This window comes from Podospora pseudocomata (genome assembly GCF_035222375.1).
Source record: "Podospora pseudocomata strain CBS 415.72m chromosome 2 map unlocalized CBS415.72m_2.2, whole genome shotgun sequence".
Classification (NCBI taxonomy): Eukaryota; Fungi; Ascomycota; class Sordariomycetes; order Sordariales; family Podosporaceae; genus Podospora; species Podospora pseudocomata.
This window is the reverse complement of record NW_026946366.1, coordinates 1536740-1553149: the sequence shown is the minus strand read 5'-3', so window position 1 is coordinate 1553149 and position 16410 is coordinate 1536740. Positions and strand designations below refer to the sequence as shown.

Here is a 16410-nt window from a genome sequence, read left to right as displayed (position 1 = left end):
GCGACCGCCTTCCGTTTGAACAACAAGCACGGGATTTGGAGACTGAGAGTTCATCCGATAACGACAGTAGCAGGTCGTCGAATCAGAGTGCCATTGGCTCTGTTAGCAGCGAGGAATCTACTCATGAACTGGACTTTCGTCAAAATGGAATTACAGAGACCATCAACGCGTTGTACGGTCTGGCAGCGCGAATCAGAAGCCCTCGAAACCGACCTGAAAGAGCTACACAAGAGCTCTTTCGGCACATCGCAGCACATGAAAGGGAGCAGTATATCAATGAAAGAGCCGAAGTCGAAATCGTGATTCTTGTTCATCGACATAAGCAATACCTAGTGCAAACTTTTCAACCGTCACAAAACTCTACAATCCACAATGACATTTTGGACAAATACGCCACGGCGTCTAATCACCTCCTACGGAGGATTGGCATGGCCAACGTTCGACGAAGACAACAGTTCATCTACTGGAAGGAACACACTGCCAGGATAAGCCGGGACCCAACGCAGACCGTGAGACCAACTGGCTCAAATAAGCCAGCCACCTCTGAAGCTCTTTTTCGGACGGGAAATACACCAAATGCCACTGTTCATCTTGCTACCCCCTCGGCTATTTCAAGACACGAACATTCAGAGGCAACTTCCGCTACAAGGTTGGACGAGAGCAAGTTCAGATTTGACGACAACGAGTCTGTCTTCTCATACCAGAGTCACGCATCCACCGCTGTAATTCCGGCTACCAAAAACCAGTTAGTGCTTCAGTGGCCACCTGCGCCTAAAGATCTCTTGAGTAGCGACTATTTCACCTGTCCCTATTGTCATGTACTGTGTCCTGGAAGGTATCTCGGGGAAAAGGCTTGGAAGTAAGTTGTCACCTTGGTATCACTTGACCTAGTGCTGATTGTCCTGCAGGGCACATCTTATCCACGATCTCCAACCGTACCAATGCACCCACGAAGTGTGTCAAGATTCTCATCGTCTCTACGGCTCATACCGAGAATGGATAGACCATGAGAACATTCATACAAAATCATGGCATTGCGATAATCATGTGGCACCAACAGAGTTTGAGAAGCAAGAGGAGTTTATTTCTCATATTGAACAATTTCACCCTGACGCAAAACCAGAGCTCTTCTCACCAGAGCTAATGGCCGCTGCATTCAGAACATCCACCAAACCATTGCGGCCATGTCCCCTTTGTCCCACTGGCTTCGAGGACAACAAAATCATGCACGAGCACATCAAAGGCCATTTAGAACGCCTTGCCTATTATTGCCTACCCGCGGATCCTTTTAATAAGAACCAACATGATGGTTTACGGGAAACCGCGGATAGCGATAGCCAAGCCGTACGGAATGACGAAAATTCGCAAGTTTTCTCGGAAACATCGTTGCAATGGCCTGATGACACTAATGTCCAGGGATCGCCAAGTCCAGAGGAGTATACGGCCACACACAAATTTGAGGATATCCGTCTACAATTTCAGCCAGTTCAACTAGGACGCGAGTCAGCCGAGGCCTGGCTTAAGGCAGTTACACCTGATGCATCAGGAGCACCTGAAAGCTCTTTCTCGCAAACGCTTCCGCTGCGTTTCAGCGAGTATTCTCAGATTCCCGAGTATGTCGAAAATCTTAGCTGGGGCGAGCCCAGTTTTCAGACATCGACATTTCGGAACAGCCATTTCAACGTGGCTCACTATAATAGCCCCAACTTTCAGCCAGAGGAATATCGCCCTGAAGGTGACGACACCCGGAATCGAACAACAGCAACCCAGGTGGACCATTTGGAAATAGAGAAAATACCAGACATTGTCACGGATGCAGAGGAAACGCAGCGACTAGACAGCCTACTGTTGAAGGCTGTAGTTGCCGGTGACACGGATCTTACTAAACTATTGCTGAATAAGGGCGCAAATGTCAGTTTTGAAGACAAGTCCGTTGGCAGTCCACTTCATGCTGCCATAAGCCTAGGACACCTTGAAGTTGTTCGGCTGCTGCTGGCACGCGGCGCAGATCCCGATGATGGTGATTGGGACAGGCCTGGTTCTGACATTCTGGGGGTCGCATCAGCAAGAGGCGACCAAGAGATTGTGCAGTTACTGTTGCAACACGGTGCCAAAGCAAACAGTGCGAGTTACACGTATGGATCTGCCCTCCAAGCTGCTGCATCTAAAGGCCACCACGAAGTGGTAAGTCTGCTGCTACGCAACGGTCACGATCCCCAATACTTCAGCTCTTTGCCACCCAACACAGCCCTTCGCGCGGCTGTTGAGGGGGGCCACAAGGAAACGGTCAAGGTGCTGCTGGCATCTGGCGCCGCCATCAACGACATGATGTTTGACGGCACAATCGGTAGCGTCCTTGAGGTTGCCTCGCACTACGGTCACCGAGAAATTGTGCAAATGCTACTAGACCATGGTGCAGATATCGATGCAAAGAGCATAAGACATGGGGGCGCTTTCCGAGCTGCGGTCATTCGAGGTCACCAGGAAATAGTACAGCTGTTACTACACCGGGAAGCGACCATCGATTTCAAAAGTGATGGATTTGCCAACATGATCCGCGCTGCATCAGCACTGGGCCATCAAGCAGTTGTTCAGCTATTGCTGGATAAAAGTGAGGAAGTGACAGGGGAAATGGCCGAGGAAAGTCTCATTGGTGCCACTGGAATGGGCAAATTACTTGCATGGCGCTCTCCATTATCTGGAGTTGAATCCAGGGAATGGCACTCAAATGAAGAGCATATCCTGCATCAAGACAAAGACTCATTAACCGCTGAAAACCAGCAACCTTACAAGTGCCACACGTGTGGAAAGGGGTTTGGAAGAGAAGATTATCTTGCGTATGTAATTGAGTCGTTCAGTTTACTCCCCAAGAATCACCACGCTGACAAGTGTTTAGGAGGCACACCAGAATTCACGAAAAACCTTGCAAATGTCCTGTTGAAGGCTGTGCTGCGAGCACAGCCGAAATAAAAGACCTGGATCGACACATCTGGACTCACCATCTCGATTATGCTCGAGAGAACAATATTCCAGGTACGGCAGCGGCAGCTTCGCAGCCTGACATCGCCAACCAGTCCAAACCCTCGAAACCCAGCAACACTGATCCATCAAGTGAGGACATACAACCTCACAAGTGCCCTGTTGAAGGTTGTAGGACCAGCAAGTCGGAAGAAAAGGACATCAGCCGACATATATGGACCTATCACCCAGATTATGCTCAAGAAAACAACATTTCTGATACGGATCGGGTGGAGTGCGGTTGGCCGGGCTGCTGGTGGCGTGGAAGAAGGGATAACCTGAAGAGGCACAAGGACACCATGAAACACTGGGAAGCGTCAGACAATGAGCTCGTCTCTGAGGAGAAGCCACCAGGGGTACAGGCATGCGACTGGCCGGGTTGTCAGTATACCTATGCAGGGAAGAAGAAGAGCAACCTGAAGAGACATAAAGACCGGCACCAACACTGGATTCGCCCATCGGACGCCAGTCCTGGCGAGGAGAACTCGCTAGAGAGCTCGCCGACTACTGCTACCAACTCCCGACCGTTGCAAAAGCAGTCGTTGGAACAACATACTCAGGATAGGGCTCCCAGCACCGACAGCACGACTCATGTTATTAACGATAAGACAAGTCAACCCCAAGGCATCTCACCAGGCGATAGTTCGGCGGACCAATGGGACGGCTCACCTGACAACACTCCAGAAGAAAAAAATCTCTCGAAAGAGCGAGACAGTGGCCTAGATCAGCTTGTTACAGAACTCGACCCGGAGCTCTTGTCAGAGGCATCGCGTGAGAAGCTTCATTCACCTTCCGAACAACGTCTGCTAGTGTGGCAGCTCGAGGACGACGTGAAAAGACTTCAGAATGACCTAGGCGAAGAGCACCCGGAGGCGCTCGAAAAGATGTCCAAGCTCGCGCTGTCGTGTGCGGAGAATCAGGATTTTGAAACAGCGGCAACTTGGCAGGAGAAGGTTTATAAAAGTTACGTGGTGTTATATGGCAATGAACATCCTAATACAGTTAGCTCCATGGCCGACCTCGCGGAAACCTACACCCATCTGGCTCGCTTAGAGGAGTCTGAGGTGTTACGAAAGAAGGTGCTGGAAATAATGACTCGGACGCTTGGAGAGGACCATCCTGACACAACAGCATCGATGGTCGAGCTTGCATCTACCCACGAACTTCAAGGACGCATGGACATGTCTGAGTCGTTGCAACTGGAGGCACTGGAAATACGGAAACGGACTCTTGGAGAGGGTCACCATTGGACTTTGGCGTCCATGGCCGAGCTTGGGGCAAGCTATTATGAGCAGGGTCGCTTCAAGGAGGCCGAGCAGATGTATCGGCAGGAGCTACAGCTACGTGAGAAGGTGTTGGGCAAGGAGCATCCCAACACACTTGCCAGCATGAACAACCTTGCGCGTGTGCTCGATAGCCAAGGGAAGTACGAGGAGGCCGAGCAGATGCATCGGCAGACGCTACAGTTACGTGAGAAGGTGTTGGGCAAGGAGCATCCCGGCACACTTACCAGCATGAACAACCTTGCGCTTGTGCTCAATAGCCAGGGGAAGTACGAGGAGGCCGAGCAGATGCATCGGCAGACGCTACAGCTACGTGAGAAGGTGTTGGGCAAGGAGCATCCCGATACACTTACCAGCATGAACAACCTCGCGTTTGTGCTCGATAACCAGGAGAAGTACGAGGAGGCCGAGCAGATGCATCGGCAGACGCTACAGCTACGTGAGAAGGTGTTGGGTAAGGAGCATCCCAGCACACTTACCAGCATGAACAACCTTGCGAGTGTGCTCGATAGCCAGGAGAAGTACGAGGAGGCCGAGCAGATGCATCGGCAGACGCTACAGCTAGCTAGTACGGCTAAGCGAGAAGGTCTTGGGGAAAGAACATCCAGACACATTGACTTACAAGGAGGAACTGACACAGACCTGGGATCTGCGAGAAGTTGCGGAAAGCTAGAGGGCATTATATAGCCACCCCCTTGGATCAATTTACGGGTATCAGGCCGTTGGAGCAACCGTTACATGATGACTTTGAGCGGGTAGAAGTAAATCTTTGGTGAAGTTTCTCTTGACGCATTCTCTGGTGGAGGACCTGGCAGATGTCTATGATAGAATCATTCCGAGGCACTGCAGAGGCAGATAAGAGATATGCTGGAGAATAAGCCCCAATTTAAGGGTGCTCCTTGAGATCGGAATATATCAAGAGGCTGGATGCGGCGGATATTAGGTTAGATGACCAAGAAATGGCCCGTCTTTGGAATATATCCATAGACCGACCCTATGTTGGTTTAGGTATACCTATTCTAACACATCTGCAGGTGGTCACATTAGGCTTTGGTGGCGGCAACGTGGGGTATGGCCACTTCTATGTATGGCTTGTTTCCTGGTCATCTGATATATTAAGAGTGCTTGGAAGAAAACAGAAAGGTGGAGAGGGCTGCAATGAAAAGACGCAAAGGCGGATAATGATGAGATAGAAGTTTGTAGGGTATCTTGGTAGGGTGTTGAGGGGTTGAATTGGAGCGAGATCAAAGAAATATTCTGGCGTCCTGTGATTTTTGTCATCATCATAGCCAAAGCAAGAGCATCCAACCAGAATTACCTTCTTTACATCTATCCTCGGCTCTGTCCCATATTCACAGCTTCGAAACTCCCTCCCTCCAATCCATCGTCACATTTACTTAAGATAACTAACCCATTTATTTAAAGATTTAGCATTCTCCTGCTCACGTCCCACTTACTCTCACTTATCACCCACTCAATCAAATTCTCACCCTCACCCACCACTCACCAACCCCACCAAACTCATCACTAACATCTATCATTGTTTCAGAAACCACTCACCCACCTCAACTCCACATGCACCTTCAACACAGCCCTCCCTATTCCCCCCAACAAATCCCACAGAACCTCACACCTGCAAAACCTGTGCGGGTAGCGCGCGTCTAAAATCAACCTCATCGCACCTTCCCCCCTTTTTTCTCTAGCACGTTCCTTACCGCCATACCACCCTCCCTCAAAATTCCACCCCAAAATAGGCAGGTGCTATCAACCACTCACCACTCACCATTTCTGTCGCATGTTTAAAACCAACACAGACACACACGAATATTTGAGTTTTAATTCTCACTGCATGCATTAGCCTCATGTACCAAGGGACTCTCTCACTCATAAGATATTGGCTTGCATGGAATCCTGCATGGAAGCCTGAAGGAAGGAATCTTCTGCTGCGTGGTCCTTTTTTTGTTTTTGGTCTCAGGGCTGCTACAGGCGGTAATGTCTGTTTGTGGCACGGGAATGTTCGGTCGGGTGTTTCAATTTTTGGAAGACGGGAGTGCGTGAGTTTGACGTCGTCGCTGCTTTTGAACATGTCACTCGTCACAGAAAAGAAAGGCGCTGATCAACCGTGCTGGAGTGGTAACTCTCACCTCCCTTTGACACTGGCTGGGGTTTCAATTCATGAAAGATCGAGTTTGGTTGACTCGCATTTGAATTTCCCCGCAACATGTTATCACCACGTTTGCACTCAAGCGCTCAATCTCTGTCTACCTCGTCTGTCAGCCTCCAAGCGCGTACTGTCGTATCCGTACGTGTGCAGCATCTCCCATTTCTCCTCCAGCGGTTGTGACCCCAAAATCCATTCGCACAATTCAAAGTACTGGTCCACCCACCCCAATCCTCCTGTAGGTACACTACCACGTTCTACGTACCGCTATCGACAAGGCCACCAATAGCCCCATCTCACCTCTCCAACCATCATCATCCCATTCCTTCCTTCCTTCCTTCCTTCCTTCCTTTCCCCGGCCTGGTTCATGTGACCCTCCCGCACCTTCCCACCTTCCCACCTTCCCACGATCTGATCCTTTCTCTTCCCCCCCAACTGCCCCAAAACAAATTCCTTGGCATTTTCTAGAAAACGGCAAAGAACAAAATCCATTCCGCTCACCCCCTCCCCCCCCCCACCTCGGACCCCCCTTTGTCATCCATCCCCATGAATACCGCCCCTTCCTTACCTTTCAACCCTCCACCCCTCCACCCTCCACCGTCGTATAACCTACCTACCTTACCCGACGCCGGTAATGCCGAAATCATACATGCTCATCCGACTGTGGAGAGCGAGCCACGCTGATTACATCCTGTATGTGTGACATACCATATTCCATCCCGTTCCGAGAGCGAGGTATTTCGTCATGTCACATTCAAACAGCAAGAGTGAACGAACCAAAATGTATGTTATGCCCGAAGTCAGATCTTTTCATCCAACCAAATCTTGCAATTTGTATTTCATTTTTGTTTTTTCCCCTTCCATCTCTAATCATCCTTCACCCCCCGCCCCCCCCATTCGAGGCAAAGAATTCAGGATGATAGTGTGTCTCCATCAAGATATGCAGCTAGGTGGGTAGGTGAGGTAATAGGTAGTAGGTGTGTGTTGTAAATAACAAAACGGGTAATAAAAAAAAAGACACAAAATAGGGTATAAGCTTGTGTGTCTGTAAAGAGAGAGAAGGGGAAAAAAGACAACAAGAAATATAGACAATGAGAAAAAAAAAGAAAAAAGAACAGATCTTCCTCCTCCCTCCTTCCATCCCTTCCATCCCTTCCATCCCTTTTTGAAATTCCAAAACCCATAAAGCCAAAAAAACTCCGTTGCAATGATAAATCGTGCATGCATGCTAGACAAAAAAACAAACCAAAAAATAAAAATAAAAATGGCCCATGCGAAAACCCGCTAGGTATACAAAGTGTAAAAAAAGAAGAGTGGATAAAAAAGGAAAATGGAAAAAGTCGCCCCCCAAACCATGTCTATCAACATGGCCGTCTCATATCCAACATCATTTTCCCATCACAACACCAGAGTAAACAAGATCCATCTCCTTTGGGAATCTCCTGTCCATCCCGTCAGGCATCCGCCACCGCATCACCACCACGCCTTCTTCCGTCTCAGATTCAAACACCGTCGTGCCTTGAACCTCGACGCCTTCCCGTCCCACTCGGCCAAGTTTGCCCATCCAGTCGCCCAGATCGATCAGTCTTTCCAGCCGGTGATCCATCGCCATGCAGTGAACCTTGGCATCCTCCCAGCTTGTCCCAAGCACCTCCAGCACGCTTCTCGCCACGGCAAATCTGTCGACCAACCCCGGCAGCTCGGATCCACAGCCGGTTGATGAAAGAACGTCCATCGCTTCGAGGATTCCGGTGCTGATGAACGGGGGCGGGGTGATGACTTGTGCCTGCGCCACTGCCACTGCCACCTCGAGGAGTTTGGCAGCATGTTTCATAGAAACGCCGATAAAGTCATGGACTGTGGCGGGCTGTAAAGCTCGCAGGTGAACGTGCCGATGGAGCTTGATTCTCGTCAGGTGATGGACGATGTGTAAAAGTATGAGCGGGCCCTGATCTTCAGGTGAGACCATCTCCAACCTCGCAGGCAGAAACTGGAGCCTTTCCGGCAGAGAAGACTCCCAAGCATCAAGGGTGGCGATAGTTCGACGGTGGAAATCACCAAACCCGGCATCGTAGGGCTCTCCCCGGCGCGAGGCTCTGTTGATAAATGTCATGACATCACCCCACATAGCTGTGATCTGAATCAGATAGGACATGATTCCAGCCCTGGCTGATTCGGATAGCGGACGCAGCATCGGGTCGAAATGGGGCGCTCGGTCGTCCAAGTTCGTAGTATCCGCTGCTGGGAGCCGGAGAAAGATGTCGTCCTTGTTGATGGTGACCGGTCGAGTTGCAAACGTCTCGTTAAGCCGCTCCATCAGGCAACATGACCAAAATGTCCGTCTCCGACACTCGGCATATTCTTGCCTTGTCAAACCCCAAGGGGTTACCCTCGAATCGTTTTCTCCCACATGGTCAAGTTCCACGTTCAACTGTAGCCACATCGCTGTAGAAATGGCCCTGCTCAGCATGTCGTTCGCGTCGATCTGTCTCGAGACAGCGAGGTAGTGCATGGCAAGGGCAAGTCTGGCTTGAACCAGCTGGAGCGACGGCTGCGAGCGTTCTGCGGCGTACCGAGCCACCTGGGCGTACTCGTGCGCAACGCTCCTCGAACCGGACCGCGAGAGGACGGCACCGATGGCGAGGATGCTATACACGAGCATCAGGTCTTCTGGTGATTTTCTGTGAGCGCTGTTCTGAACCCATGTGTGGAAAGACGGTTTCGGAGGGAGGAAGCGAAGTGCTGCGCTCTCCGTGTGTACAAAGACGGAGGCAATGGTGCTAGTCACAGATTCAGGGTCGGACACATACGGGTCTGTTTGCCACGCTCTGCATAAGATGTCCTCGTGGATACGAGGGAGCGTTTCTGACTGCCGCCATGGCAGGGATTGGCGGGAGGTGTCGGGCACTGGTCCCATCGGTGAGCGTACACTGGTCGCCGGGCTGTAGTGATCGTAGCCAATTCGAATACGCTTCGCAGGTGCAGAGGTGGGCATATCGGGGCTCGGGTGTCGGAGCGTCGTTCTGGGCGAGACAGAACCGCTCGAGTGGCTACCCGGTCGTGTGTAGTCGGTAGGGCCTCTGATCAAACCTCCAAGCCTCCGTGTATCCTCCGACTCGGCAGGAGGCGTGGACGGAGAGGAGGCGTTGTGACCACCTCGAGGACTAACCATAGTTTAGCATACGAAACAGGCCCCCATGCACAATAGCAGAAAAAGACAGCAGGCTTCTAGACTCACGCATTCTTGAACTTGCAAACACGGCCAAACTTTTCGCACTGGACACAGCGCGGGTAATCCGGATCGCACTTGATCTTCTTCTCACGGCAGGTGACGCAGGCGATAGCAAGCCTCTTCCGGGGCTTTCCAGCTTTGGTGACTCCCCAGTGAGCATTGACTTGCTCCCCGTCAATCACTGTCTTGCAATGACTCCCATCATCGTAAAAGTAGCACATTCCTTCACCAGGCACCTCGGCAGCTCTGACGAACCGTGGCAGAAAGTGTGTCCCTGTCCAGATCTTGGGCCCCAGTCCATCCTTTGCGGGGGCCCCCTCAGATGGGGCGCTGCTGGTCGGAGTGGCAGGAAGAGTGTGCGATGGTGTCTGTGGTGTTAATTGCTCCCGATATTCCATGTGTCTTCCCTCATCGCGACTCGTCCCTGAAAGGTGAGCAGGGTATCTCTCTGCCGTCGGCCTGTAGGTCGTTTCCCCACGGCTGCCGAGCGAATACTCTTTGCTGGCCTCATGTTGCACCGACCATTGTCCTCCTGAAGTGTACTCGAGTCGGCTATCTGGCCTTGGTTGCTGTTCCTCTCGTGAATGAGGTGAAAGCGGTCCAGGGAAAACCCGGGACAGGGCCGGAATCTGGGGACGTTCCTGATACCTAGGGTCCAGTACACTTCGCGGCTGTGAAGCAGTGGATGTCGTCGCGGGTGGAAAGTACGATGACGAAGAGAATGGTCTGTCCAAGCTTGGAACTGAGCTAGGAGGTCGATCCAATGGTGAGGTGGCCGGATAGGAGCCAGGGCGCTCGGAAAGAGGAGAGTGAAAGGATCGAATCTGGGTTGGTGGCCCAAAGATGCTGCTCAGAGATGGAAGCTGTTGCCTTGGTGCGTTATGATCCGACCCCGTATCCCTGCGCTCTTCCGGGCCTTTGTTAGACGACGACGACATGTCGTTTGCCTTGACGGCCGGATCATAGTGTGACATGGGAGGGGAGAGAGGAGCAGGCGGGTTCCAGGTCCTCTCCTCGGACTGTCTTGAACTATAAGAGGCCGAGTCTGGTGTGAGCACCTCGGGTGGGGTGTTTGGGTTGGCCGCACGGAATCGAGGTTCGAGGCAGGATGCAATCCCCATTGAGAGATATGTCGAGGGTATGGGCCTTTGTGTAGTTGTATTCTATGACCGTGCCTATGTCCGTGTCATGTCACACTCTCTCAAGTTGGAGGCGTATGGAAGGGAGTGTATGTCCGAGCTGTGACACCCAATACAGTGTGTGTATGTGCGTGTGTGGTGAGGCAGGGTGTTGTAGATGGTGGTTTGTCGCAGCAGTAGGACAAAGAAGGGTCGAAGGGGGCCGGTAGCTAGATATTCACCGGATAAAGGTGTACAGGGGCGGCGCAGTCAACTCACGACCGCCTATTCAGATGGGCACGCCAAGCTCCAGCAGGAGGAGGGCACCGATCCCGGATAATTGAACGAACAATTACTGCGAGGCAGAGGAGGGTAGACCAGATAGGCCAGGTGCAGAAAGCAATGTACGAAAGACAGGGTTGTCGTGCGTCCAGGACAGTCTCGTTTCTCACTCTTTGTTGGCCTTGCTCCTGGTGTTGTTGTTGTCGGTCCAGGTCGACTCTTGTCTCCTGTTGCTGCAGCCGGGGAGGGAAGAGGGAGGGTAGGAGTGAACGGACGGGATGCTCGGGGGGCGGGCTGGTAGGGGGAGACCACCACTATTATGTGCAGCCAAACTAGACTCGATATTGTTTGTATGCAATCTAGTGCAGCGAGCAAGAAACCCAGACGGACGTTCTGTCGGCGGCACTCTAAAGCTAGACGCCGCAGGATACACCGAGGTAAGGGTATGTGGACGGTGGACGGTGGACGAGGGCAAGTTGGAAGGTGCACAGCAAGGTGTGCTTGGGAAGAGTAGCAGAACCAGGGGCCAAGAAGAAAGAAAACAAGAAGATGGGACGGGCGCCCAGTGCTTTGTATGTTGATTGAGAGTACAAAAGTCATACGGAGCTTGGATGGGATTAGTGCAGCCCAGGTCAGCTCGCAGCTCGGGCCGGTGGATGATGTTTTTTGTTCAAAATGTCTCCAGGAAGCGCCCACACAGATACCCACCCTGGTGGGCCAGCCAGACCACTGGGGGGGGAGGACCCCGTCTCCAGCAAACCGCTAGCTCCAAGCCCATGGATTTCGGCAGTGCGGCATGGCGTTGCGCTCTCTCACTTCTCTCTCATTCTGAGATTCTTGTTGCGAGATGAGCAGTGAGACAGCTACCCTGGAATATGCAACGGCGGCGCTCAAAAGGGAAATCAGATGGAATCCACGAAGCTCGACTGAGAGGAAACGACCGTCATCAGCGAGACACTTTTACATGGGGGCCCTTCCTCCTGCTGTGTGGCTCTCCCCGGTTGAGAGTGAGAGTGAAGGGGGGAGGGGTGGGTCGATGGTGGAGGATGCGGAGGGGCGTGTGAGGAGAAGGGGACGAGAACGGTTGTCTTGTGTTAGCCGGCATGGCAAGGGTGTCCCTCTGACGCTGGGCGACGCCTGTGCTTGGCTTGGCTTGGCTCTGGTGGTGAGGCATCTCACCAGGCGGCGGCGAAGCGATGTGCGATGATGGATGGCTACCACGAGGCAAAAGAGGGTTCGGGAAGATAAGAAGGGAGGAGTGTGTGATGGACCGGGAGTGCCAGCAAGGGACAGGGACAGGGGCTCCAGGCAGCGCCCGCCGCTGATGGCAGTCGCCAAGAGTTGTCGACAGAGCAGGGGAATGGCCTCACCCAGATGTCTCCTCACAGCGGAGTTTCACTGTCTTGGCATGGTCTTGGCTCGCCGGACGCTGGTGAAGCACCGAATGCGAGAGTTGGCGAGAGCTGGCGAGCATTGGGGAGAGTTGAGTCTGTAGGTCCAAAGTAGGTATTCAGCAGGAGAACCATTGGAGACATTCATCAGGACGTACCCCGTACCCTACTTACCCCCCCTTTCAGCTTGGTCGGCCAGCCGTTCCGCGCGTTGTTCTGGAACTCGTTCTGCCACCGACGCGAGGGTACCACGCGGCGCAGGGCGACCCGCGACTGCGACGCTGTCTTGGGACGGCTCTCGAAGGAAGAGAGAAACACAGGCGAGTGACTTGCCTGAAGGAGAGGGCATGCCCAGCCAACGAGGGTTGCAGTGAGGTACCCGCTGCTGCTGTCTGTCGGCACCGCTGATGGGACATAAGCCTATAATAATAAAAAATACAAAAGGACCAAAAAATGCGTGTCATTCGAATCGAGTAATTGGAATCGGATCTCGCAAAATCGGGAAACCAACGGGGCTCCGGGGCTCGCCCGTCCGATCTACGGCCCACGCCGGCACCGCACACACCAGGGCACCAGCACAGTCCAAGTGCTTGTCTTGTCTTCGCGGGCTTTTGTCGTTGGCGATGCGATGCGATGCCGCAATGAGCAGGAGGTGGACGTGGAGACTGCTGGGAAATTTAGGCGGGGCTCGCTCGGCAGGTGGGTGCGTTGTGGGCCAGGGCATTGACAACACGGGAAACTGCAAACTGGCAATTCCATCGGCATGATGAATTGCTCCTTCCTCTTTGTTGACTCTGCAGTAGGCTTCTATATTGATGAATCTCTCCTTCCTTCCTGTCTGTCTCTTCCAAGCTCTCGTTACCAGAAACTAGAACCCTCGCAAACTTCTATTTAATTAAGCTAGCTACCACCCGCCTCCTGTGTATCAACAAGCGAGAGACCGCAACAATTACTGTTCAGATACAAGATCCTAGCATTTTTGGCTCAACAGCCGGACGTCAGATCCATGCCGTCTCCATTGCCCGCCGTCCCGTGTGAGGATCCCAGTGGCATCACGGTGCCCCGCCTGTGTCATGAGTGCCGGCTTCTTATGATGAACACGATAAGTGCAATTACACACTACCGCAGTAGTGCACGCTGCAACAAATAAGGCCGTCGCCTATAACCCTGCACAACATGTAATAGCAAGTGCCTGATAAGGACGGGCTCGGCATCCAGGTCGTTAGCTCGATCCCAGTCCCCTGGGATTCAAGGGGTGGAACTCTACAGGCACACGCAGCAGCAGCAGCAGCAGCAGCGAGCCGCCTGTGACAGTGTCTGTGAGAGTGTCCCCTTTTCGTCTGATCTCTGTGATCCCCTCGCCTCGACTGCTGTCCCCATCCTCTCATCTCATCTCATCTCAACCAGGTGGGGGAGACGCACGGAACTTCCTCTTTTTTTTTTATATGACGCCTGCCGCATGAAGGATCGCTGGTTCGCGCGGGACTTGCGTAGCGCCGATTCCGCAGACGCCATCCCGTTTCGTCTGGTCCGCTCTCGCCAGTCAGCAGACGCCATCTCTCCCCCATCTCCAGTCGCTAGTGCTCTATTTGTCGACGCCACCGTTGGCTGATACCGGCTGCGGTGCCGCCAGCAGCAGCAGCAGCATCGTCCGGCTGATTTCGCGATTCCCGACCAGCCCAGCCACTCGTCACTCGTCGACAGGTCGACGTGCAGGAGCTGAGGCGCTGAGGGCAGAATAGAAAGAAACAACTCAGAGTATTAGACTGTCCAACAGCCGAGCTTGACGCACGTGGAACACGATGGTTTTGCATCACGGCCTCCTGGTTGGCTGGCTCCGCACTTTCCCCCGCCCTCATTTTCTCCGATGCATGTCTTTGAAGACAACAACCGGCCAGACGCTGCCAGAGAGAGCAGGCTTCTCCTCGCGGACACGTTCCGGGCTCTCTATCGACCCCACCCGTCAGCCCATTCTTCGTTGCTCAGCGCGGGACACGGTGGATATGCCACACTGTTGGCTCTGCTCGTCGACGTCGACAGCGAGGAGTGTGGTGGTAGGACCTGGCAACCGGCATGCAACATCCTGTGTTCCTGGAGCCGGGCGCGACAATGTGCAGGCCTTGACGAGTCAATATATTGACTTGGTATATTATGCCGCCGCACTGTATCCAGAAGGCCAAACGGCGCCAGGCGGGTCCAACCGCCGCACAGCGCCGGCCTGCGAAGGAGATCTGCCGAGGTGACCGTTTCTTCGTCAGAGACGGTAGATTTTCCTTGTTGGCCAATGGCAGCGAGCACTTCGTACTGCACTCCTCCGGACACAAGGACATCCATCGACCGAGGTGAGTGAGCCCCTTCCCCCTTTCTTTTGGAAACCGCCGCCACGCAGACAAATTTCCTCGTTGCTGGAAAGGGCCGCCTGCATGAAACTATCTGGACGCTCGGAAGTTGCATTGACTGGCACATGGCAAAAGAGAATTCCTTCTTTCCAAGAATCATTCGATTACCCAGCCCAGAAATAGTGTACCCCCCAAGCTTCGACAAACAAGAAAAGCCGGCTTTGTGTTCCCCTCTCTCTCCCCAAGAGCCGGCAACGTAGCCCGAAATCCCACTCCACTACCGGTACCAACAGTCAGTCACCAAGCGCACCAAAGACGAGAAGGGTGCCAAGCATTCATCAGCATCTCCCAACAGGGTAAGCAGCTCCGCGCTCGATTCGAACCAACGAAATCACCCACTGATGAGGAGGAAGGGGTCAGAGGAGGACCCTGAACCGAGCAAAAAGGTAACCCAAGACAAAAAAATAAGGGGGGCTAACAAAACCCATATTCCCGGAGTCCGGAACCGAAAACGATCACTTCCAGGCCGGGGACGAAGCACGGACGGTATCTTGTTCAGAACCTGGTGAGTAGAGGCGGAAGACTCATCAATGATCCTCTCACATTATTATTCCACGAATTCTATCCAAGCCACGATAAGGTCTCACACAGGACCTCACACGTTCGGGAAAATACAACTCACATAGGTACACTCCCATGTGTGTGTGTGTGTGTGTGTGTGTGTGTGTGCCCCCGCCCTTTTCTCCTTGCCAACAGTTCGGTTCACAGGGCTGAATCGCTGATATCATCTTTCTGACTCTTCCACACCCACAAAACCCGACAGCCACACACCATCATCACTCAGCAGGGCAAATCTGCGTGGTTTCACTGGGCGCGTCGGCTTGCCTATCTGATCGTGATCGAGTAGAGGGAACCGATGGGATTTAAAACTCCCAACAGTTGCAAATGCTGTGAGACGTGAGATATCCATATCACATCTTGCCAGCCTGTCTACATTTCCACCACCCCCAGGTGTGATACATTATCCAACGTACACTCTCAACACAAGCACAATGCATCATCCGGCGTGTGTATATTTCGACAGAAGCAACACTGCCGAGACATGCCTACAAGACTGGGCCTTTCCCCGGACCAAAACGCCGCCGGATGATGATATCGGAAGCCAGCCTTGAAACCTGCTTTTTGAACCTCATGCTTATCGTGGCTGGGACATTTCCATTTGGCTTTCTGCCTCGCTTGAACCGTCGAACAGGATGCCTTGCGAGTAGGTACTCATGTGTCCTATTCCGTGACTTCGTCGCATGTCTCTTGCTGCCCCATTAACAAAGATCCCCACGCTCTTTTAGTCATGGGAACTCCTTGAGTACCTAGGCAGGGTTCTTTTTCTCTTTTTTTTCTTTTTTTTTTTTGCCCCCCTTCAACCTGCTTCAGCATCCAAACGTACCTACAATGAGGCGTTTTACTTTACAAAAGGCCTCGCTGCCTTCTCATCTTGGCAGCCATGGGGTATTCATACAATACATCACCTGCTGTTAAATCTCCAGCTCAGTCTTCACATGCCAGATTCTGACCCAAAATATCCCCTT

General features: G+C 52.7%; 3 protein-coding genes across 3 annotated transcripts, besides 1 other annotated feature; 1 reads left to right on the top strand and 2 right to left on the bottom strand.

The window, feature by feature from the left end:
* Window positions 1-1224: 1224 nt before the first annotated feature.
* On the top strand, window positions 1225-2970 carry QC762_0041440 (uncharacterized protein; the record flags this gene model as incomplete). The annotated part of the gene is made up of 1 exon (XM_062883372.1): window positions 1225-2970. One exon carries the CDS (start codon window positions 1225-1227, stop codon window positions 2968-2970), a length of 1746 nt encoding a protein of 581 aa, XP_062745980.1.
* Window positions 2971-3213: 243 nt separating this feature from the next.
* Window positions 3214-3300: a sequence feature (Short protein (QC762_209100, KAK4657005.1) was converted to a misc_feature.).
* Window positions 3301-7310: 4010 nt separating this feature from the next.
* On the bottom strand, window positions 7311-10815 carry QC762_209090 (uncharacterized protein; the record flags this gene model as incomplete). Its single annotated transcript, XM_062887814.1, has 2 exons — window positions 7311-9626; window positions 9701-10815. The coding sequence occupies 2 exons, from the start codon at window positions 10813-10815 to the stop codon at window positions 7850-7852; spliced, it is 2892 nt and encodes a 963-aa protein (XP_062745979.1). The 3' UTR covers window positions 7311-7849.
* A 1645-nt stretch (window positions 10816-12460) lies between these two features.
* Window positions 12461-13209, bottom strand: QC762_0041410 (uncharacterized protein; the record flags this gene model as incomplete). The annotated part of the gene is made up of 3 exons (XM_062883371.1): window positions 12461-12583; window positions 12660-12905; window positions 12997-13209. 3 exons carry the CDS (start codon window positions 13207-13209, stop codon window positions 12461-12463), a joined length of 582 nt encoding a protein of 193 aa, XP_062745978.1.
* Window positions 13210-16410: the final 3201 nt, after the last annotated feature.